Source organism: Acanthopagrus latus, chromosome 13 (genome assembly GCF_904848185.1).
Source record: "Acanthopagrus latus isolate v.2019 chromosome 13, fAcaLat1.1, whole genome shotgun sequence".
Classification (NCBI taxonomy): domain Eukaryota; kingdom Metazoa; phylum Chordata; class Actinopteri; order Spariformes; family Sparidae; genus Acanthopagrus; species Acanthopagrus latus.
In genome coordinates this window covers 2,887,272-2,910,433 of record NC_051051.1, presented here as the reverse complement: position 1 = coordinate 2,910,433, position 23,162 = coordinate 2,887,272, and the positions used below count along the sequence as shown (strand labels likewise).

At 42.5% G+C, this 23,162-nt stretch overlaps 2 protein-coding genes across 4 annotated transcripts; one reads left to right on the top strand and one right to left on the bottom strand.

The window, feature by feature from the left end:
* Positions 1 to 378: 378 nt before the first annotated feature.
* asl (argininosuccinate lyase) lies at positions 379 to 6,291 on the bottom strand. Of its 2 annotated transcripts, none has more exons than XM_037119967.1 (16): positions 6,137 to 6,291; positions 5,830 to 6,024; positions 5,164 to 5,247; positions 4,001 to 4,057; positions 3,786 to 3,883; positions 3,597 to 3,713; positions 3,421 to 3,498; positions 3,288 to 3,340; positions 3,130 to 3,192; positions 2,937 to 3,051; positions 2,285 to 2,369; positions 1,980 to 2,039; positions 1,802 to 1,885; positions 1,392 to 1,472; positions 939 to 1,045; positions 379 to 798 (listed from the first exon to the last, which is right to left on the bottom strand). In XM_037119967.1, exons 1-16 carry the CDS (start codon positions 6,149 to 6,151, stop codon positions 654 to 656), a joined length of 1,437 nt encoding a protein of 478 aa, XP_036975862.1. In that variant the 5' UTR covers positions 6,152 to 6,291; the 3' UTR covers positions 379 to 653. The 2 variants fall into 2 exon arrangements, with proteins under 2 accessions (XP_036975862.1, XP_036975863.1); XM_037119968.1 differs by having other exon boundaries at positions 654 to 798; positions 3,597 to 3,674.
* Positions 6,292 to 6,428: 137 nt separating this feature from the next.
* LOC119031466 (protein FAM111A-like) lies at positions 6,429 to 13,010 on the top strand. 2 transcript variants are annotated; one of them, XM_037119963.1, is made up of 6 exons: positions 6,429 to 7,148; positions 8,156 to 8,266; positions 8,453 to 8,506; positions 8,681 to 8,779; positions 8,874 to 11,979; positions 12,533 to 13,010. In XM_037119963.1, exons 2-5 carry the CDS (start codon positions 8,213 to 8,215, stop codon positions 10,761 to 10,763), a joined length of 2,097 nt encoding a protein of 698 aa, XP_036975858.1. In that variant the 5' UTR covers positions 6,429 to 7,148; positions 8,156 to 8,212; the 3' UTR covers positions 10,764 to 11,979; positions 12,533 to 13,010. The 2 variants fall into 2 exon arrangements, with proteins under 2 accessions (XP_036975858.1, XP_036975859.1); XM_037119964.1 differs by lacking the exon at positions 6,429 to 7,148 and adding an exon at positions 7,662 to 7,767.
* The last annotated feature ends 10,152 nt before the right edge of the window (positions 13,011 to 23,162 follow it).

Sequence of the window (23,162 nt, the reverse complement as noted above, 5' to 3'; positions counted from 1 at the left end):
TCTCGACTGTTTTTTCAGAAATTTTAAACTTTTGCACTTTTGGTCTCGAACTTTTTGTCTTAATCAAAACATTTACCTCGCTTCACTTTTCGTTTTAGAGGAAGGTGGAGCTCAACTAATATTTCAATGTTACCATAAAGCCGTTTTAATGACTTTGATTAATAAACATATCAGCTTTTGTCTCTACTGTAAAAAAAGAAGAAAACACAAGCGTCTCTGAGCCGGGACACAGAACCACCCTGAGTCTGCACAGGTGTGGACGGGTCGATGAATGATCTCAGAAAAAAAAGTTTCCGTTATGATGTCAAACTCTTTATGTGGGCGTAGCTGCCCCAAAGAATAACACATTTTGTTAAGTACGAATGATTTACGAACAAAAACACCAGAACTCCCCTTTAATGGCTAAGGCTGCAGACAGTTTCAGTAACATTTATTTATCTTGTCACCTTCTTACGGGTCGTTTGTAACGTTGCAGTCGATACACGATCAGTTGAAACATCTTTTGTTTACATACCAACAAGTCATAGGTGCTTAAAAAAGAAGAGGTGGGAAATTGTGAAAAGGCAACATGGTTCTCAAGTCACTTTGACCTAAAATCTAAATTCTAGCAGCAAACTTGATTCAAAAACAGTTGAGGTTAAGTTCAGCGGAGGTCACTGAGCCTGCGCCTTCAGCCAGGTCCTCAGGTGCTCCACCTGCGCAGCGACGCTGCTCTTGGCCGTTCCTCCAGGAGCGCTGTACTGCTCCACGCTGCTGCTGTAGTCCCACACTGAGGACACGTCACCTCCGAACAGAGGACTGACGTGGCAGAGCAGGAACAGAGAGGAGACGCAGAGGAAGGTTAGACCATCGTGACACAAAACGGTCGAGGGAGAAACTGCAGTCACGTTTAAGGGATTTAAGGATTTTAAGCGTGTTCATGAGAAGTTAACAATCACCTAATAGCACTCAGGTCTTCCACAGTGAGCTGATTCAGGGCCAGATTTCTGGATTCAGCAATGAACACAGCTTTACCAGACATACCATGAGCCTCTCTGAACGGCATCTGCAACACAGAAGAACACACTGAAACAGGGAAATACATGTGAAACCATAAAAAACACTGAATATTAGATTTAATTTAGCTACGCCACACAGAAAGTGTTTTTCACTCATCTGTGTTTCTGTTCTCAGTGGATCTTTTCTAATAGAAATTCCAAAATGATGTTCAGGTTGAGCCAAGAAAGTAAAAGATACGAGAAATAAACAGGAACGACTCTTGATCCAGACATTATACGTGTGTGGACTGAATTCATTTCAGTAAATCTCATAATTAAAGTGTGGAAATAAACACCACGGCCTCACACGCGTTTCTCTCTATTTGCATGCAGATGGTAATGAACACTTCTCACCCCCTTCCTCACGAGGTAGTAGGCCAAGTCTGTAGCCAGCATGTCGGGACTGAGAGCCGCTTCCATCACACTCTGGTTAATCTGAGACACGGGAGGGAACATCAGGTGACACAAGATCGTCGTCATGTCGTCTTTTTAAAGGCTGACGGATCAGGAACAGTATTCTCCAGCTTTATTTTTTCCATATATCATTGTTAGTCCCCTTTCTTTGCTATATATATTTTGTTGCACAGTGCTGTGGGTGCCGACGACTGTAATTCACTAAAGAAAGATCTGTAGACACCGTTTATGTGAACAAATAAAGAAAGACATCAAGGTTTCTAAACACAATAAAGGCAAACAAGCTCTGTTATACCCCTCAGACCGAGCAGCGTTTTTATAAATTATTAACAGCGACTTAAATCTCTGACCTTGAGAGTTGACATGACTCCAGTTGTCACCTGCAGCACAGCCAGAACAGTATCATAGCAGTCAAACATGGCCTCCTTATCCTCCTGAGAGAGGATGACAGAGAGAAGCACGACAGAAATGTTACAGATAAATTATCCACAAAATAAAAACCTCCTTCTCAAGGTTAAAGATTCACACCTGCAGGTCTTTGTTGTAGGTGCTGGGCAGGCCCTTCAGTGTCATCATGAAGCCTGCACACTGCAATACAGACAAAGCTGAGTTGAGTTTTACAGGAAAACTGCAACAAGTCATAGAAATTATAAAAGCTGCCCTGAAAAAAAAAGAAGGGAAAGAAGTGAAACACTAAGCTGCCACGAAGAAAAACTACTGATGGGTTTATGACACACGAGGGCGCTGGTTTTCCAGGCAAAGTGACTCGTTTCCTTCAGTGAACAGAAAAAGAAATGATGCAACAAAAGTGAATCTTTAGTCAGACGTCTTACTCTGCCAAAGACACGACCTGCTTTACTCCTGATCAGCTCCAGACTGTCCGCGTTCTTCTTCTGAGGCATCAGGCTGCTGCCGGTGCTACACACACACACACACACACACACACACACACACACACACACACACACACAGCCAAGAGTAATATGATATAAGGGGTCAAATGTGTGACAAACAGCATTATGATGATTAAAGTGCTCCTCTGATGGTCCCACTGGTTCTGGTTCTGTGGACACAGGTGAGTTCCTGTTGCATCAGGTGATAACGTCGGAGCAACATGGACGCTGTTTTTCATTTTATCACGCTGACAGCTGTTTTTCCCGTATGTGAGTGACGAGAAAGCGCAACGGATCATCTAAGCCATGAAATATATTTCACAATATGCACGTTAACATTAATGTTTACTTTCCTCCGCCATCGTTCAGCGTCACATGACGTCAGCTGTGCAGCTCGTGGCCCAACATGATCTCTGACTTTCCGAGTTGTTTCTCCACTTTCTTGTGAATTTTCCCGGTTGGAAAATAATTCTTTCTGGTTCTAACATCAAATTAATACACTACAACATGAGGCTCTGAGAGCAGCCCACAGACTCATGGGAGCTGTAATTGTTCATTTGTTTTTGTTAAAAGGGCAATTTGTATAACCGACCTGTAGGCGTCAGAGAGAGCGATGAAGGAGAACTCTTTGGTGCTGTACAGCATCAGGTCCTCAGCCATCTTACTGAGGTGGGTCAAACACAACGAAGCCCAGAACAAGAACTCCACTGAGGAAACAACAAAGACACTTAGAAAACATAACTAGTATGCTAATGTACGTGTGAAGCCGACTGAGGTTTACATACCAACAAAGTCCCTCTGGCCGGTGGCGTCCATGCTGTTCAGACTGATGCCGTTAAAATCCAACTCTGCAGATCCACATGAGGAGAAATGAAACAGCTTCAGTTCCTAAAGACTCACACATGTTGGACAGGACAGTGATTCTGCTCAGTTTGATCCTGACCTTTGCGCAGCAGTTCCCTGTCGATGTCAAACGGTGTCCCTGCGATCGCACCACTAAAAAAAAAAGACAAGAACGTAATTTATTAACCGATTGTGTCTGTGAGCGAGAATCATTGCCAGACTGCGAGTTTTACCTGCCGAGGGGTAAAACATCAACTCTTTTCTTGATCTCCTGAAGCTGATCCACGTCTCTGCTCAGGGCAACAGCATGACTGGAGGAGCCGGTGGAAGAGAAGCAGGAGACTGACATGAACAACACATCATCTAATGTATAACAAGTTGGGAGGTTTGAGGTGTCGTCTTCAGTCACCTTAGAATCCAGTGGCTCCACCTGATTGGCTGAGCTCTCTGCATGTGGGTGTAACCAGGAAACAGGACATCAATTTCTCTGAGAAAGAAACAGGTGACAGAAGACACCAAAGGGCAACTTTAAAAAAAAAAAAAGCTCAGCGACGAGTAGATGTGTGTGTTCGCCTGCATCAGTGTGTGTCGGTCTCACGCTGCCGCCCGCTCCACCAGGGTGGATATCAGCTGCAGGGCGTTCTCCGTCAGGGTGGAGATTGCGTTTCGCAGCCAAAGCCTCATGTCAGTCACGACCTGGTCGACCCAAACACACACACACAGACACACACACAGCACGGCATCATGATACTGCGTCAGTCAGCCTGTATGATACATATCCTGTCATCACAGTTTTGATACTGTAAATCGAACCTGGTCGTTTCTGCTCCGGCCGGTGTGCAGCTTCCCTGCAGGGGCACCGATCAGCTCCTGAAGAAAACACAAAGTAAAATAACATCACAGCCATCAACAAGGAACACAGTTAGTTTACAGCTCATAACTTAAAAGAACAAACACTGGAAACATTTAAAGTATCCATGAGTTTTTCTCCATCTGTTGCTGAAACTTGGCTGGTGCTTTTCTATATTTTCCTTGTTGTAAAAAAGTCCCATTAAAAAGAGCAAAAGCAACCATGTGTTAGTCTCTTGAGACTTTATCATCACATGTCTTCACCTCCAGGACTCTATGTTATCATAAACAAACATCGTGATTCGTCCTTTAAGTTTGTTTCATTGCCCCCTCTGGCCCTTACAGTCTCACTGCAACTGTCATAGCGACTTTACTTTCACTTTCAGCCATGCTTGTTGATGCTGTGTGTAACAGCACCACATCATTACATCAGCACCTGGGAATATTGTCGTTATGAACAATATGATTTGTGTGAATCAAATCAAATAACCTTGAACAGTTTTCTGACAACTATGCCACGCAGGAATAAGCTACGATTTGGCTACACAGACAGTATTTGTTAAAAGGGCGAGTCGTATTATTCAAACATACACAAAGTTGAGTGAATGAACTATAATTACCTCTTAAGTGAGACAACTGGAACTTACAGCAGCTAAATGGTAAAATAATGACACTGCTTCTTTACACATAATGCCTCCCACCAGAATTTAACAATCTGTTAAGCACAGACACCATCAATTAAAGGGTGATTACAACACATGTCCTATTTTGAAAGCTCTGGCCAGCGTTCACATCGGTAATTAGAACAGTTACATCCTGCATCCTATTTTTGGGATAAAATAGAGGTTTAATCAGTGACTAAAGCCGTGTTTGTTTCAACTGTTGCACAACTATATTTAGCTTTAACTCTCTTTAACTGAAAACAAATATCTGAATTAGTGTTTCTGTCGTGTACAGATGCCAGCAGGTTGTACAGACTTACTTACACATTAATCGTTATCCAGGTAACGTGTGCGGATATACATCGCAGTTTACCACAGAGTGTAAATGAGGTGATATTCCTGTGTGAAATCTACTTCTCTACTCACTCCTGCAGAGTTATGAGGAGCAGACACGCTCTGCCTCACCTTTAGCCTGCGCTCGTTGGCCGTATGAATGTCTTCATCTCCAGGTTTGATCATGAAAACACCTCTGGACCACTCATCAGAAACCTGCAGGTTAAACAGGTCGTATCAACAGGTGAAACACATACGGTGCAATGAGATAAACACAGACACAGTCACTTTTAAATAGTTGTGCGTAACATATGTATGAACCCACTGAATTCTTCATGTTATGAACTCCGCCTGTGTTTGTGCATTGTGCTGGTTGTTTACAGCTGAACTGACCCTGTGGGTCAAAGAATCACTGGAGCTGTTTGGCAGCTGACATCTGTCACATGGTGATAGTATTGTTCACCACACACACACACACACACACACACACACACACACACACACACACACACACACACAGCAGAATACAGAGAGGAATTCTGCACCGTGGCACATTTTCAGCTGTCATCTATTAACTGACCTCCACACTGGGAGAGGCAGGCAGTGACACACACACACACACACCCACAATCCAACAGGAGAGTGTGTTTGTATTTGTCAGAGAATAAACGTTGACAGCCGGTTTGAACTTGTGATGTGTTTGTCTGATGAACTTTAGGGCTGTGCGTGTGTGTGTGTGTGTGTGTGTGTGTGTGTGTGTGTGTGTGTGTGTGTGTGTGTGTGTGTGTGTGTGTCTACCTGATCCAGGCCTTGTGAAATCGCGGTCATCTCCTCCGTGGTGACCAGCTTCGCCTTCTCCAGAGCTTTCACATACGCCTTGCTCCCTCGGATGTCAGCATCCCACATCCTCTGGTCATAAGCGATGGACGCGTTGAACTTCTCCATGACGGGGTCGGTGTCTCCCACGAAACGACCTCCCCAGAGTTTCCCCCCCTCGGGTGAGCAGCGGAGACAGAGACATGATCAGCAGGGCAGCAGAGAGTCTGACAGCTCGCTCAGCCGGGTGTTAAAACAACAACACGCTGCTCCTGAAGATAAACCTCACCTCTGAAGCGGCCATGATGGTTATCTGCTGAAATCTTCCGCCTGGTGGGAAGCGGAAAGCCGACACGACTGATTCAACCGCGGGGTGCTGTGTGACTTGAGGCGCCAACGAGGACCCGCCTGCCCGGCACTAACTGTGCCTGCGCCTTTAAGAGACGTCACTGAAGACGCTTCGTGTGACGTCATGCGTAACCGGTATTAACGTTATTCACAAAACCCGAATTAAAACAACTCCAGCTGCGAGGCAAAGACGAGTTTATCAAGTTTGAATACAACAATAAGAGAAATTATTTCTTTTGTACGGTTAATTTTATTATTAGGAAAATTACACATTCACAGGGTGAGATGGGCGCGCGACAAACCAAATCATGGACTTTTTAAAAAATGTTATGTATTTATCAAGAACTGACCATTTCATGTGGACTGATAACACTATTTAAACATGTACAAGGACGCTGTAAATCGGTCATAGTATGATGACGTTGTCGAACACGTGTTTCTGTTATTGTGAATGTGCGGGATAAATTATATCTAATAGTTATTAACTGAAATGCGTTACGATTTGCAAACAGAAGACCGCATATGTGAGAACAAACATACTGCAGGTCAAAGCAGCCACACCAGCTGCAGTCGAGGAGGAGCTCCCCAGACTCCCTTATAAAATCTCTTAATTTTGCGTGTTGTTGATTAGGAGACACATAATACACTTTGAATAACGCTCGTTATGATAATTTCTTCATGATTTGGCCCTTCTTGTAAATTCGGCAAATGCTGTACATGCAGAGAAGCATATGCAACACGGATCTGCTTGTTGGTTGCATTTAACACACTCCACTCGGCAGTTTTAAAATCATGTGGATGATCAATTATCGGCAGCAGACACTTTTGGAATATCACTTACAAAGTTATTCCAGCAGGTGGCGAAATAAGGAAGAGAAATACTCTCAATAAACCATCACACACCTCAACTGAGCAAGACTTGAGAGAGACGTCTTTTTTGCGACGAGTTTTTGGTGAGTTCATGCTAAAAAACAACCTTAAACTGCAATGTGTCGGTTAAATATACAAGAGCAGAGTATAATAACATAATATTATCGACTAGCTGGCGACGCAACCTTTAAAAGTCCCTGCAGTCCTGTGCATGCTGACTGCTGCGACTATGCATTAATATGTAGGATGTAATTTTAGGACTTGAGACTTGACTAACTGATGAAAGACTCGACTTGACTTAGATTTGACACAGATGACTCGAAAGTCTTGGCTTTTCTTTCTTTCTTTCTTTTGGTTTCGGTTTTGCCATTTTCCCGCTGCCGCTGTACGGCGCGGTGTCTGAGGATCAGAGGAGGAGAGGCCACATGGCGGGAGCTCCGAAAATCATCACATTTTGTTTCAATAAATATTTCAAGCCTGGGTGATTTTGGCCGCCGTCTTGGTTAAATCGCGTGTGTTTTTCAGTGCGCACTAAGCCATTATGTTAAATGTAGGCGCGCATTATGTGCGCTCACAACCTAACGGGACACCGTATAGGTGTTGTGCACGCCGCTCGCGGGAACGAGCTCAACAAATGCGGAAGTAGGCTGCGGATCATTCATTGTATTCACAGTGATTTCTACGGCAAAATGCGTCTTGAAAGTATTGACTTGTTCTTTGTCGGTTTAACGTGTGATAATATAAGTATGTAATTATATCGGGGGCCCATGTTTTACTGATTTTGTAGACTTGAGAGATTATGAGAACATTCTTCACATTTCAGATTTTCAGATTTTCAAATGTGAAGGCAACTACTGAATGGAGGTTACATTCATAGACATGTATGGTTACATTTGCTCAAATAAGTCAAAGTTGATAAAGAATAAAATGTGTGTGTGTGTGTGTGTGGGGAGAGGGGGTGTGTGTCAAAGCTGCTTTGAACTTGCCAAGATATGCAGACACTTGAGTGGTTCACATAAGGGCACTGAATCGTTACTTCACATGTACTGTAAATAATTAGAAATCGATCATATTTGCGTTTCTCCTGTAGGTATGACACTACATCACCTTCTTTTCAGCGTCAGAAATATTCAGCTGGAAACTAAAGATGAAGCCGAAGTTTAAGCCTGAAGAAAAAGGACCAATGGACAGATTTGTCATGGTAAATATTTTCTCCTGTGTCATGAACTCAAGTCTCATCACTTTAATCCAAGCTGTTTCCTTTAATGCAATATTTTGACTTGTGAGACTACTGACTTTAATGGCTGTGGTAATTTAATCCTGTTTATATCTTAATAACATTTAAGAAATAAAAAAATGACACAAATTTTGCTGTTTTCATTATCAGAAAATCCAGAATAAGAAGAGCAGTCAGCGTCCTGTTTTACCACCTGTTGAAAAGGTTTGTGGTATTATTTTATATAAATGTGATCACATATAAGGAACATAGACACAGACGTAATTTGTCTGGAGCTCAACTTTATTGTTATCTCTTTTTTTTATGTGTAAGGAGCATATGATAAGTGATCCATGATGTCTTCCCATTCTACCTGTGTTGTCTGTCTCCTGGTGTCAGTGCTGTGATGAACTGGTGACCTCGACAGTGTTTACCATGCCACTCACCCAGCATCAGCTGGGATCAGCTCCGGCCCCGCGCCAACCTCCTGATAAACAGGTACAGCTAATGATTAGCTAGATTGTCCAAGAGTGGTACAGTTTGGTTGTACTGAGATGAAATGAGATGAGATTTTATTTTGTTTCATTCCCAGGAAAAGAGGCTACATGCAACCCATTCTTTCGAGTGGTGCTGGGATGGCAGGAAACCCACAAATATCACATGCGATAAAGCGGGAACCGTTGAGAACACACTGCTGAGAAGTGAAATCTTTAAGGGAATTGCACAAAAAAACAAAGACAGAGAACTTGTTATTTTAAAAGATGGGAAAGTTATCAGTTCACACTTTCCATGCTGCTTGATTAAGAGGGAACGGTTGATTGTCAGGTACATTAAAGCTGGAGGAAAGCCAAAGCAATCGTTTGAAAATCGTGGCTATGTTAATTCCTGGAGAAAGGGACCATCTGACAAGCCTGTGATGTTTCATGTGTTGACAAAGGGAGGAAAAAATGTAGTGAGAATCATGAGAAACCCAGCGCTAAGAACAAACTTTGAGGCGATCACTGTGTTTGCATACAAAGGGGAAAAAGTGAAGCATGCTCTGAGGAGAGATGGTCGTTTACTAAACACCGTGTTCAAAAAGAACTGTGTGCTCTCTGACCCGAGCACTGGTGTCACCACTGAAATGTCAAGTCCTGTTGATGATCTCGATGGTAAAACCTTCAAGATCGTACTGCTCGATAAGTCTCCCCCACCAGAAAGTCCGCCTGGCAGTCTTAATGACGCTTACATGATGCAAAATGATTCTCTGAGATCTGACTCTGATTTAAACCAAGATCCTCCACAGCAGAATGACAACAGACCGAGAGAGAAGCCAGAGCCAGAGGGCGACACGGCACCAGAGCAAAATCCAGACACAATGCAGCGTAAGATATCGTCACAGTTTAAAGATTTGGTGAAAAGAATGAAAACTTTGCAAGGCTCTAAGCCCTCTCGTATGCAGGACTTCTACCGTGTTGAGTATGGAAAGAACGATCAGACATGCAGAGAAGTGAAAACGATGAAGAAACTGATGGAGCTCAGTAACTCTGTTTGCCATGTGAGAGTAAACGGGAGAGCAGGAGGAAGTGGCTTCCTGCTGTTTGACAAGTTCGTCCTCACAAACGGCCATGTGATTAAAAACGTTTACGATGAGGAGACGAGGCAGCTTACTGAGACGGTTACTGTCCATTTCTCTTATGAGAGTCTGGACCACATGGAGTCAGGAGCAGAAGTGGAAGAAGTCGCTGGCTTTGCATATTATTCTGGAGCGTCAGGACATCAGTATGACTGGGCTTTATTAAAGCTGCGCGCTGAGCAGAATTTGCCTGATGGTCTGTTGAAACACTTTGGATTTCTTCCACCAAGTGGAGGAATTTGCATCATTGGGCATCCTGATGGTGGCGTGAAAATGATAGAGCCGTGTTTGATTGTTTCATTTGATAACCGCAGCCAGGTTGCAGAGAGACATTACTGTGAAAATCCAGATGGTGTTGAGGTGCACACCGGTCTTTACCATGAAAACCCAGGACACCTTCAGTTAGTTACTCCCCGTTTCTTTGAGGACGTGGCAGGATGGGTTAAACAGAACAAACAGGTTCTAACTTACGAGTCTTCTTTCTATTTTGGCTCATCTGGCTCTCCTGTCTTTGATGAGCACTGCAATGTCGTTGCAATGCATTCAGCAGGATATGTCTACCGCAATGCAAGGGGTCAGAGCCAGAGCGTCATCGAGTACGGCTTTCCTCTGTCCGTCATTATCGAACAAGTCATTTACCAGTTGGTGGAAAGAGGAAAGTTCGATGTTTTGAAGGAATACCTCGCTTGCAGTTGTGCACGACACCAAAACATTATGAGCAATCTGAAGAAACTGGTTGAGGGCAGAAATCTCACAGCATTTAGAAATGCAGCCAACAGTCCAGAGGTGATAAATGACGCGAGCTTGAAGAAGTTCTTTGACTTCCTCTGTCGGCCAGAGGATCCTGATCCAATGGACACTGACTGAGTGTTCACAGCGACCTGCTGATGAAAGATACTGAGAGCAGTTTCATCAGTGAGCAACACCGAGTGTCGTGCCTGTTTTCATATGAGAGGATGCTGTTGTTGGGATTGTTATAAAGAAATAGAGTAATGCTTTCTCACAATTATATTACTAAATGCTCTAAAAAAATATTTCAGCCAGTATTAGAGAGAGAATATCACTGTATGGGTTCAGAGTTCAGATCTGTTTTGTGTGTTTGTCCATGAGAGAGCAATAAGTGTTTTTATTTTAAAACTCAAAATGATATCAGGTTCAGAAATGCAGCATCAGTCTTGCTCTTTTATTTTTTTACCCTCCTATCTTCTGCTTTAGGCTGTTTTTAAGAAAGTCACCTGTGAGATAATGATTTCCTATTTTTGTGCTGTATTACACAAAAACAATCGTACAATTTTCTGTCATCCGTCATGATTTTTTATCTTTTACATTTACAAACAATTGTTCAATACTGGATGAAGCAATATTCTGTCATACTGTCACTGTGTTGATACATATACATACATACATACATATATCTGTCTTGATAATGTCTCAAAATAATATCACTTGTATTCATTTTAGAAAAAATAGGCAGTTTTGTAAAAATGAATGATTCATTCATATTCAATAAAGAAGTTTCTTTCATATTTTGATTGTGTTTTGAATGTATTATTTGCTCCTATCAACATAAATGTAAGAATAAGAGGTCAAAATTCAAAGTCAAGTTCTTTTAATTAACTTTCTCTGCACTGTGGAATGAAATACACCTGAGTCACTCCTGTGACACTCCCAGCACTTCAACCAGGATGGTGTCAGAACAGGGCGGAGCATCGAGAGACTCTTCTTGATCATGAACTGTTCAAATTTGTCTTTTGCTCACAAGTTTATTTTGATCATAGTTTATTATATTTCTGACTATTTCCTGTATTTTACTACAAACTTCTGTAATGAGATGTGTGATGAGATGATAGTAGGTGGATAGCAGCAGCAGCAGCTTGTGGTGAAGAAGGAAACTTTTACTAACTGAATGTTTTGTATAGTTGCACTACATGTACAACCTCTCACGTTATTCTTCACACTCCTCACTATCACATTTAAATCCTTTTGATTTTTGATGATGTAGCCTGATAACAGTGCTGATTGTTTCCTGCAGGTCATCAAAAGTTGCCTGGTTTAATTTCAAAGAAGAACAACCTCCTCCCAGGTAAGTTTTTATCAACAAACATTCATTAACATTTGACACACACATACAGAGCTGCTGATATTAGTATATAGTTTGTTAGATTGCTGACTATTTTATCTGTTTTAACTACAAACTGCTCTTGATGCATGTAAAACTGTCCCAGTTTCTACATAATGTTGCTTTAAAACCAGCCTGATACCATCTTTGTTATGTAGAATCATCTCTTCTTGTTGGATGTGATGTTATTTTATTTTCATTTATTTTCATTGAACTGTTCATTTAAAAGCAGCGACCTAAAGAAGTGACATCACAAGTTTTACATTTTTATAAGTACCAACATAAAAGTAGGAACAGATTCTTACTCAACATTTATCGAGTCTGACCCACTTTAATCAGTATTTTGTAAATTAGACGACATGTTGACAGCGGGCCACCCCTCCGGACCGAGCTGGTCTCGCCCGTGTGTCCCCAGCAGCAGACGCACATGTTGGGTGTGTTGTGTTGAGGATTGCAGCGATATTTCAGCATTTCTCGGAGCTGTGCGTGCTGTCACATCACTGTTTGCTCTCTGCAGACCTCAGTGAACCTGCAGAAGCCTCACAGTCAATAATAAACTCTGTAAAATCCAGAGTTACTGCAGGAAACAGAGCAGAGGAGGCTGACGTGTCGCAGCGAGGCTGCAGGCGGCTGAGTGACTCCACCTGACTGAAGGTATGTCCGACATACACACCGACTGTACCTGTGTGTGTCTGTATATGTGTGTGTGTGAGAGAGCCTGCATCATCCATTAGCTAATCGATACATCATGTACATGTACTCTGTCAGCTGTCAGAGCTCCATGTGAGCTTCAGACTGAGAGTCAGGGCTCCAACACCTCATATCACATTATGGCTCTTTAGGGCCTCCGTAGACACTAATAAGGTCAAATAATCAGAGATGTGTTTTGGCAAAATTGGGATCAGACTGGATAGTTTGCTTATTACAAGGAGAAATAAAATGTGTGTGTGTGTGTGTGTGTGTGTGTGTGTGTGTGTGTGTGTGTGTGTGTGTGTGTCATGAATACAAAATGTAAATATTTACACTTTGACATAACAGAGAAAAAACTACCATCAGATTATTGTAAACCACAACAAACAGTGTCATTGTTGCTATAGCAACAGAATGAAGAACATCCAAGCATGAGATCAAAGGAGACATATCAAAGCCCCGGTGATGTCATGAATTCTAGAATGTTCAAACATTTGAGGTGGTCTGACTTACATATACAAACCATTTCTAATCAAACTGTCACCATGAGAGGAAGCAAGAGCAAGAAGGCTGAAGACTACAACGATAATACCAGAGAGTCACTGGACGACATGGAGGAATCCACACCTCTCCTCGAGGACCGAGAGGAATCCGAACCTGTCTTTGAGGACCGAGAGGAATCCGAACCTGTCTTTGAGGACCGAGAGGAATCCGAACCTGTCTTTGAGGACCGAGAGGAATCCGAACCTGTCTTTGAGGACCGAGAGGAATCCAAACCTGTATTTGAGGACCGAGAGGAATCCAAACCTGTCTTTGACGCCTGGGAGGAATTCAAACCTGTCTTTGAGGACCGAGAGGAATCCAAACCTGTATTTGACGCCTGGGAGGAATTCAAACCTGTCTTTGAGGACCGAGAGGAATCCAAACCTGTCTTTGACGCCTGGGAGGAATTCAAACCTGTCTTTGAGGACCGAGAGGAATTCAAACCTGTCTTTGACGCCTGGGAGGAATTCAAACCTGTCTTTGAGGACCGAGAGGAATCCAAACCTGTCTTTGAGGACCGAGAGGAATCCAAACCTGTCTTTGACGCCTGGGAGGAATTCAAACCTGTCTTTGACGCCTGGGAGGAATTCAAACCTGTCTTTGAGGACCGAGAGGAATCCAAACCTGTCTTTGACGCCTGGGAGGAATCCAAACCTGTCTTTGAGGACAGAGAGGAATCCAAACCTGTCTTTGACGCCTGGGAGGAATCCAAACCTCTCCTCGAGGACTGGGAGGAATCCACACCTCTCCTCGAGGACTGGGAGGAATCCACACCTCTCCTCGAGGACTGGGAGGAATCCACACCTCTCCTCGAGGACTGGGAGGAATCCAAACCTGTATTTGAGGACTGGGAGGAATCCAAACCTGTCTTTGAGGACCGAGAGGAATCCGAACCTGTCTTTGAGGACCGAGAGGAATCCGAACCTGTCTTTGAGGACCGAGAGGAATCCGAACCTGTCTTTGACGCCTGGGAGGAATTCAAACCTGTCTTTGACGCCTGGGAGGAATTCAAACCTGTCTTTGAGGACCGAGAGGAATCCAAACCTGTCTTTGAGGACCGGGAGGAATCCAAACCTGTCTTTGACGCCTGGGAGGAATTCAAACCTGTCTTTGAGGACCGAGAGGAATCCAAACCTGTCTTTGACGCCTGGGAGGAATTCAAACCTGTCTTTGAGGACCGAGAGGAATCCAAACCTGTCTTTGACGCCTGGGAGGAATTCAAACCTGTCTTTGAGGACCGAGAGGAATCCAAACCTGTCTTTGAGGACCGAGAGGAATCCAAACCTGTCTTTGACGCCTGGGAGGAATTCAAACCTGTCTTTGACGCCTGGGAGGAATTCAAACCTGTCTTTGAGGACCGAGAGGAATCCAAACCTGTCTTTGACGCCTGGGAGGAATCCAAACCTGTCTTTGACGCCTGGGAGGAATTCAAACCTGTCTTTGAGGACCGAGAGGAATCCAAACCTGTCTTTGACGCCTGGGAGGAATCCAAACCTGTCTTTGAGGACCGAGAGGAATCCAAACCTGTCTTTGACGCCTGGGAGGAATCCAAACCTGTCTTTGACGCCTGGGAGGAATTCAAACCTGTCTTTGAGGACCGGGAGGAATCCACACCTCTCCTCGAGGACTGGGAGGAATCCGAACCTCTCCTCGAGGACTGGGAGGAATCCAAACCTGTATTTGAGGACTGGGAGGAATCCAAACCTGTATTTGAGGACCGAGAGGAATCCAAACCTGTCTTTGAGGACCGAGAGGAATCCAAACCTGTCTTTGACGCCTGGGAGGAATTCAAACCTGTCTTTGACGCCTGGGAGGAATTCAAACCTGTCTTTGACGCCTGGGAGGAATTCAAACCTGTCTTTGAGGACCGAGAGGAATCCAAACCTGTCTTTGAGGACCGAGAGGAATCCAAACCTGTCTTTGACGCCTGGGAGGAATTCAAACCTGTCTTTGAGGACCGAGAGGAATCCGAACCTGTCTTTGAGGACCGAGAGGAATCCGAACTTGTCTTTGAGGACCGAGAGGAATCCGAACTTGTCTTTGAGGACCGAGAGGAATCCGAACCTGTCTTTGAGGACCGGGAGGAATCCGAACCTCTCTGTGAGGACCTGGAGGAACCGGAACCTCTGTTTGAAGAAACCAGGACAATCGCATCTGCCCGTAAAAAGGCAGAAGATTCTCTGGAAACTGGGCGCCTCTGCTGGCAGATGGAGAAATTCTCTCTGCTTAAAGTGCACAGACAGGAAACCGAGAAGATCACATCTGCCATTAAAAAGGCGGAAGAACTTCTGCAGACTGAGCGTCTCTGCTGGCAGCGGGAGAAATTCTCACTGCTGGAGGAGATGGAGAAGTCTACAGCGCTCTGTCAGGCTCAGCTGGATGAGCAGAAATGCGAGAATAAATCCCTGGCGGCTGCTCTGAGGAATGTTGAACAGAAGCTGGAGAGTCACCAGGCGGAATGGCAGGAGGAAAAGACATCCCTCATTCAACCCACAGAAGGCTTCAAGCGGACTGTGCATGACATGCTACGGGAAGCAAAGGAGGCTGTGGAAAGATCTCAGGCTTCCCATCGAGCCCAGCTTGAGGAGCACAGAGAGGAAACCAGAAAGATCACATCTGCCTTGAGAAAGGCAGAAGATCTTCTGGAGACTGAGCGTCTCTGCTGGCTGCAGGAGAAACTCTCACTGCTGGAGGAGACGGAGAATTTAACAGCTCTCTCTCAGGCTCAGCTGGATGAGCAGAAATGCGAGAATAAAACTCTCGCAGCTGCTCTGAGGAATGTTGAACAGAAGCTGGAGAGTCACCAGGCGGAATGGCAGGAGGAAAAGACATCCCTCATTCGGGCCACAGAGGACTTCAAGCGGACTGTGCATGATATGCAAGAGGAAGCAAAGGAGGCTGTGGAAAGATCTCAGGCTTCCCATCAAGCCCAGCTTGAGGAGCACAGAGAAGAAACCAGAAAGATCACATCTGCCTTGAGAAAGACAGAAGAACTTCTGCAGACTGAGCGTCTCTGCTGGCTGCAGGAGAAACTCTCTCTGCTGGAGGAGACAGAGAAGTCTACAGCTCTCTCTCAGGCTCAGCTGGATGAGCAGAAATGCGAGAATAAAACCCTCGCGGCTGCTCTGAGGACTGTTGAACAGAAGCTGGAGAGTCACCAGGCGGAATGGCAGGAGGAAAAGACATCCCTCATTCGGGCCACAGAGGATCTCCGGAAGACGCTGCAGGATAAGCAGCAGGAGTGGGAAGAGAAAGAAAGCTCCATGAAGTCCCAGCTGGAAGATCTCCTGAGCAAGAAGAGGAGAAAGAGGAACTGGTTCAGGAGGTTATTCTGTTTGCGTTGATTCACTCTCAGGAACTGAACTGGTCTGCAAGGCCCTCCATAACAAAAAGAATTGGGCATAACAAAAACAATAGCATGAAAATGAAATACAATTAGATAACCAGCTCAGGAGCTCAGGTCAATAATTTGCATTTGTTCTCCCTGAGCAACAACTGGTTTCCCCCGGGTGCTCCGGTTCGCCAATTTTAATTTAAGAAGAAGTTCTTAAATTAGAAAAAAAAAAAAAAAATGTTGCTCAGGTGTGTAAAACAAACATCCCAGAACAAATGCACACAGACACCCAGCCGTCCGTGGAGAGGGGATCTCTCTCTGAACTGCCTCTCCCGAGGTTTCTTCCCATGTCCTTTAAAGGCTTTCTGAGGTTCATGGGGAGTTTTTCCTCGTCTTCTTAGAGAGCTTGGGCTGGGTACCGGTTCCTGATCTGGGTCTGGACGGCCTTCCATAATCACATTTGGGCATATCACAAAGAATAGCATGAAAAATTAAATACAATTAAATAAACAGCTCAGGAACTCAGGTCAGTAACATGCATTTGTTCTCCCTGAGCAACAGCTGGTTTCCCCCGGGTGCTCCGGTTCGCCAATTTTAATTTAAGAAGAAGTTCTTGAATTAAAAAAAAAAAAAAATGTTGCTCAGGTGTGTAAAACAAACAGAACAAATGCACACAGACACCCAGCCGTCCGTGGAGAGGGGATCTCTCTCTGAACTGCCTCTCCCGAGGTTTCTTCCCATGTCCTTTAAAGGATTTTTGAGGTTCATGGGGAGTTTTTCCTCGTCTTCTTAGAGAGCTTGGGCTGGGTACCAGTTCCTGATCTGGGTCTGGAAGGCCTTCCATAATCACATTTGGGCATATCAAAAAGAATAGCATGAAAAATTAAATACAATTAAATAAACAGCTCAGGAACTCAGGTCAGTAACATGCATTTGTTCTCCCTGAGCAACAACTGGTTTCCCCCGGGTGCTCCGGTTCGCCAATTTTAATTTAAGAAGAAGTTCTTGAATTAAAAAAAAAAAAAAAAGTTGCTCAGGTGTGTAAAACAAACAGAACAAATGCACACAGACACCCAGCCGTCCGTGGAGAGGGGATCTCTCTCTGAACTGCCTCTCCCGAGGTTTCTTCCCATGTCCTTTAAAGGATTTTTGAGGTTCATGGGGAGTTTTTCCTCGTCTTCTTAGAGAGCTTGGGCTGGGTACCAGTTCCTGATCTGGGTCTGGAAGGCCTTCCATAATCACATTTGGGCATATCAAAAAGAATAGCATGAAAAATTAAATACAATTAACCAAACAGCCTTGAAAACTTACATAAATAAATGAATAAAAATAATAATAATGTCATGTTTGTTAGTTGTTCTTGGGAATTTAAAGTATGTTGTAAGACTTGAGCTACTCAGAGGTCATTTGACTGCAGAACCTGTGCTTTTACTTTGGAAACTCCTCGTACCTCCGGCAGATTAATGCTTAAGGTAATTAAAGTTTTGAATGCAGGACTTGTGATAAATGTAGTTGTAAGTATTTGCACATAAAGGATTTGAGTACTTCCTCCATGACTCATATGATACTATTGAAAAGTGACATTTCAATAGTCAGTATCAAGTAATCAATAGACAAGTAATCACATGATCAGCTGATAGGCTACTTACATGCTGCCACAGTCTGCTGGACTGAAGTCACTTCACTGTCAGCGAGGAGCTGTTGGATGTAGCTGCCACGTGTGGGACGACGACAGGCAGTAACATTTTTGATGTGGTGGAGAGGTCCGTGAGGAAAATGAAATCACCCTGGGGAAAGTTTTACACAGAACAGTTTTATGAATGTGAGTAAAAAATACATATATAGGTTTTTAAATTAATTACTTTTATAAAATATCTGTGATCCGGGAGAAAAGGGAGATGAAGCAGCAGTGTTACATCAGAACATGTTACCGGTCTTATGTCAGTCATTTCACTCCTGTGTTGCCTTTGGTTGTTATCAAACTCACAAACCAATCAGAGTAAATTCAGGGTGTGAGGGGCGGGGCTAGCGGCGCAGGTTAGTGTGGCGTAGTGATGGTAACAGCAGTTCTTTTTACTGAACTGAATCTCTAGAATCTGTTCAGTAAAATGATTTGTTCAAAAGATTTGTTCACCGAATCGTTCGCTGCTCTCCAACTCCCTGAACTGATGAGCAGCCAAACGATCCGTCATTCAGTTAATAATTCAGCCCTGAGGTTCACGTTCACTTACTGAGGGACAGTGTGCAATCATTCACGGGAGACGCAGCGCTGCTCTGAGTGGTTTACATGCACTAAAATTATTACACAGTGAAAGTGTCGTCTGTGCACATTAAAATCACTTAACATGATGCTACACAGATGTTAGCAACACAGCGCTAATTTTAGCAGTACGGTTACTGAATGTGAATCATCTCCTCTGCCTTGGCTGAGAGACACAGCGCCATTTTCAGCACAGTACCTGAAGGAGAATCACGTCCTCAGCGTCAGTTCTCTGCCTGCAGTAGGTTCATGAATCATGAACGAATCACAGCGCGAACGAGAATCACGTCCTGATATATATATATGTATATATATATATATATATGTATATATATATATGTATATATATCTGTATATATGTATATATATATATATGTATATATATCTGTATATATGTATATATATGTATATATATATATATATATGTATATATATCTCTGTGTTTATATATATATATATATATATATATATATATATGTGTGTGTATATATGTATACATATATATATATATATATGTGTATGTATATATATATATATATATGTATACATATATATATATGTGTATATATATATATGTGTATATATATATATATATATATATATATATATATATATATATATATATATATATATATATATATATATATATACTTTTTTACATATTGCATTGAATATCATATTCTCCGCAAAATGCCACCAAAAAAGAAAAGGGACATCCGAAGCTATTTCACCACCAAGAGAGTAAGTAGTAGCCCAGCTGCTAGTCTGTTGTTAGTTAACTAACTACCCACACAATGCAAGCCTCCTATCCTAACAATGAAAGGCGTAAGTTTGGTCTCAGCTTTGGTAGGGACACTGCCCAGCAACTTATCTAAAAATGCTAATATAAGTATTATATATAATAAAACCCAAACATCCTTCACTTTTATTACTGATATCTCATCACAGAACCATTTTAAGATGACATTTTGGTTGCTGGGCTCTCTTATGAGAGTCTGGACCACATGGAGTCAGGAGCAGAAGTGGAAGAAGTCGCTGGCTTTGCATATTATTCTGGAGCGTCAGGACATCAGTATGACTGGGCTTTGTTAAAGCTGCGCGCTGAGCAGAATTTGCCTGATGGTCTGTTGAAACACTTTGGATTTCTTCCACCAAGTGGAGGAATTTGCATCATTGGGCATCCTGATGGTGGCGTGAAAAAGATAGAGCCGTGTTTGATTGTTTCATTTGATAACCGCAGCCAGGTTGCAGAGAGACATCACTGTGAAAATCCAGATGGTGTTGAGGTGCACACCGGTCTTTACCATGAAAACCCAGGACACCTTCAGTTAGTTACTCCCCGTTTCTTTGAGGACGTGGCAGGATGGGTTAAACAGAACAAACAGGTTCTAACTTACGAGTCTTCCTTCTATTTTGGCTCATCTGGCTCTCCTGTCTTTGATGAGCACTGCAATGTCGTTGCAATGCATTCAGCAGGATATGTCTACCGCAATGCAAGGGGTCAGAGCCAGAGCGTCATCGAGTACGGCTTTCCTCTGTCCGTCATTATCGAACAAGTCATTTACCAGTTGGTGGAAAGAGGAAAGTTCGATGTTTTGAAGGAATACCTCGCTTGCAGTTGTGCACGACACCAAAACATTATGAGCAATCTGAAGAAACTGGTTGAGAGCAGAAATCTCAAAGCATACAAACAATTGTTCAATACTGGATGAAGCAATATTCTGTCATACTGTCACTGTGTTGATACAATCTGTCTTGATAATGTCTCAAAATAATATCACTTGTATTCATTTTAGAAAAAATAGGCAGTTTTGTAAAAATGAATGATTCATTCATATTCAATAAAGAAGTTTCTTTCATATTTTGGTTGTGTTTTGAATGTATTATTTGCTCCTATCAACATAAATGTAAGAATAAGAGGTCAAAATTCAAAGTCAAGTTCTTTTAACTAACTTTCTCTGCACTGTGGATTGAAATACACCTGAGTCAGAGTCAGTGGGCTGTTGCACCTGCACAAAGATTCAGGTAAAACCAGCATATCAACTACGATGGTGTCAGAACAGGGCGGAGCATCGAGAGAGTCTTCCTTTTCTTGAGCTGCCCAAACTGGTGTTTGCCAGCACTGAAGTTCAAGCGACACGTTATGTGACCTTCTCCGAGGCTTATTGATTACATGACTTTGGTAAGTTTTAGCAAATGTATGTTTTTGTTTTTTTTTTTAAATATATAGCCTTTGGTAAAGAAAAGAAACTCACTGTGGTGCTGGTTACTCGGATTTGACTTCTAGTGTTTGTGGCATTTGACATTTGTGGTAGGGCATCATGCCAGTTTTAAAATGTTGTAGAAAACTCTTCTGTTATGTCATTAATAACTGTTTATGTATTATTCTTTATTTGGGTGTATTTTATACCTTCCTTGTATTAATGTATACAAAAAATGATTGGCCTGCATTTGATTAAGTTTCATTTTGTGGCAATAGAGTGAGGAAGAGATTTGTGTCCCACCAACAAAAGAAGTGCACAAACCTGTTGTTGGATAACGTGATTGTGTTGTGCCACACCCTGGTATGCGTGAACAGAGCGATGGCGAGGTTAAATTAGTTGTTTATATGGTTTTGTGTCTATAGAAATGAATCACAGTGAATGTCACATTGATATGAATACACTCACTCAAGTCATGATGCATGATTCATATTTCATATTAGATCGATGTTTTGAAGGAATACCTCGCTTGCAGTTGTGCACAACACCAAAACCTTCTGAGCAATCTGAAGAAACTGGTTGAGGGCAGAAATCTCAAAGCATTTAGAAATGCAGCCAACAGTCCAGAGGTGATAAATGACGCGAGCTTGAAGAAGTTCTTTGACTTCCTCTGTCGGCCAGAGGATCCTGATCCAATGGACACTGACTGAGTGTTCACAGCGACCTGCTGATGAAAGATACTGAGAGCAGTTTCATTCAGCAGTGAGTGACTGTCATGTATGTTTTCATATGAGAGGATGCTGTTGTTGGGATTGTGGGAAACAAACGGAACTTTTTTTCTGAATAGTCATTTTAGCCTCGTGATTTTTTTTCAAATTTTTTTTTTTTTTTACTGGCTTTTTGTTTTGTTCCAATCTGTTCAATCATTGTTCATGTAAATTACATTTGTGTTTTTGAGTTCTGTACTTGCTCGTTGCAAAAATGACTGTAACAGCTGGATTTTTCAGAGAGCCTGAAGAATTAATTTAACATCCAGAATTATTAGCCGATATTATCTTATTTCAGACGGATCTGTGTCAGGGTGTACTACTTCACATCATCTGCTTTAGAAATGCAGGATCAGTTTTGCTCTTTTTTCTACCTTTCGTGTCTTTGGTTTGTTTTTAAGAAAATCACCTGTGAGACAATGATTTCATATTCTGTCATACTGCCACTGTGTTGATACCAATAACAACATGAAGGTTTTTACTCATGAAAGATCACCTGCAGGATTTAAATTGTGATGTAATCTCATTTTTTATGTATTCTACAACATGGGTTTTAACAACACTACTGTCATTGTTTTGATCAATCTATCTTGAAAATGATAAGTGATAAAGTAAAATTATTTTACCTGCATGAATTGGTTCCGTATAAACAACAAGCTCAGTTTCATTAAATGAAAAAAAAATAAATCTGTCAATATTCAATAAAAAAGTGATTTCTTTCCTATATGGGTTTTGATCGTGTGTTTTTTATGCTTAATTGACCAAATTTGATATGCATACATATAACAGGATTATAATTCTTGATAAATTTTACAAATCTCGATAGTGACAGACTTTATTTTACAGCAATATTGCATGTGGTCACCAGTCAGATGCAATAAATGAACTTTGTCCACTGAGTAAACAATTCAAATAACATCAGATAAGCGGTTTCAGGGTGATGTTTATTTCCTTTTCAGCAAATGAAACGACTTACATCTGTTGTTGTTAAGACATTTTTAGATTTAGATTGTAGTATTTGGCACATTTTAAAAGGAAAAATAAACAATTAACAAGGGTAGGAAATAAAATTCAGTCAGATACAAACAAGACCACAGATAGCATGGACAATGAGGACAAGTTTATTTTTTATTTATTTATTAATCAAACAGCGGCCCTCCTGGAAGAGGAGAAGGAGGCAGAGGATGTCATCCACGCGCCGAGGTGATGGACAGGCCTTCATGGCAACAGCATCCAGTGTCATCCCCAGAAAAAGTGTATTCTGTGAGGGGACCAGGCAGCTCTTTGTGTAATTCTCGCTGAGACCGAGCTGGGCCACATGTGAGAGGAGAATCGCTGTATGGGACGGCACA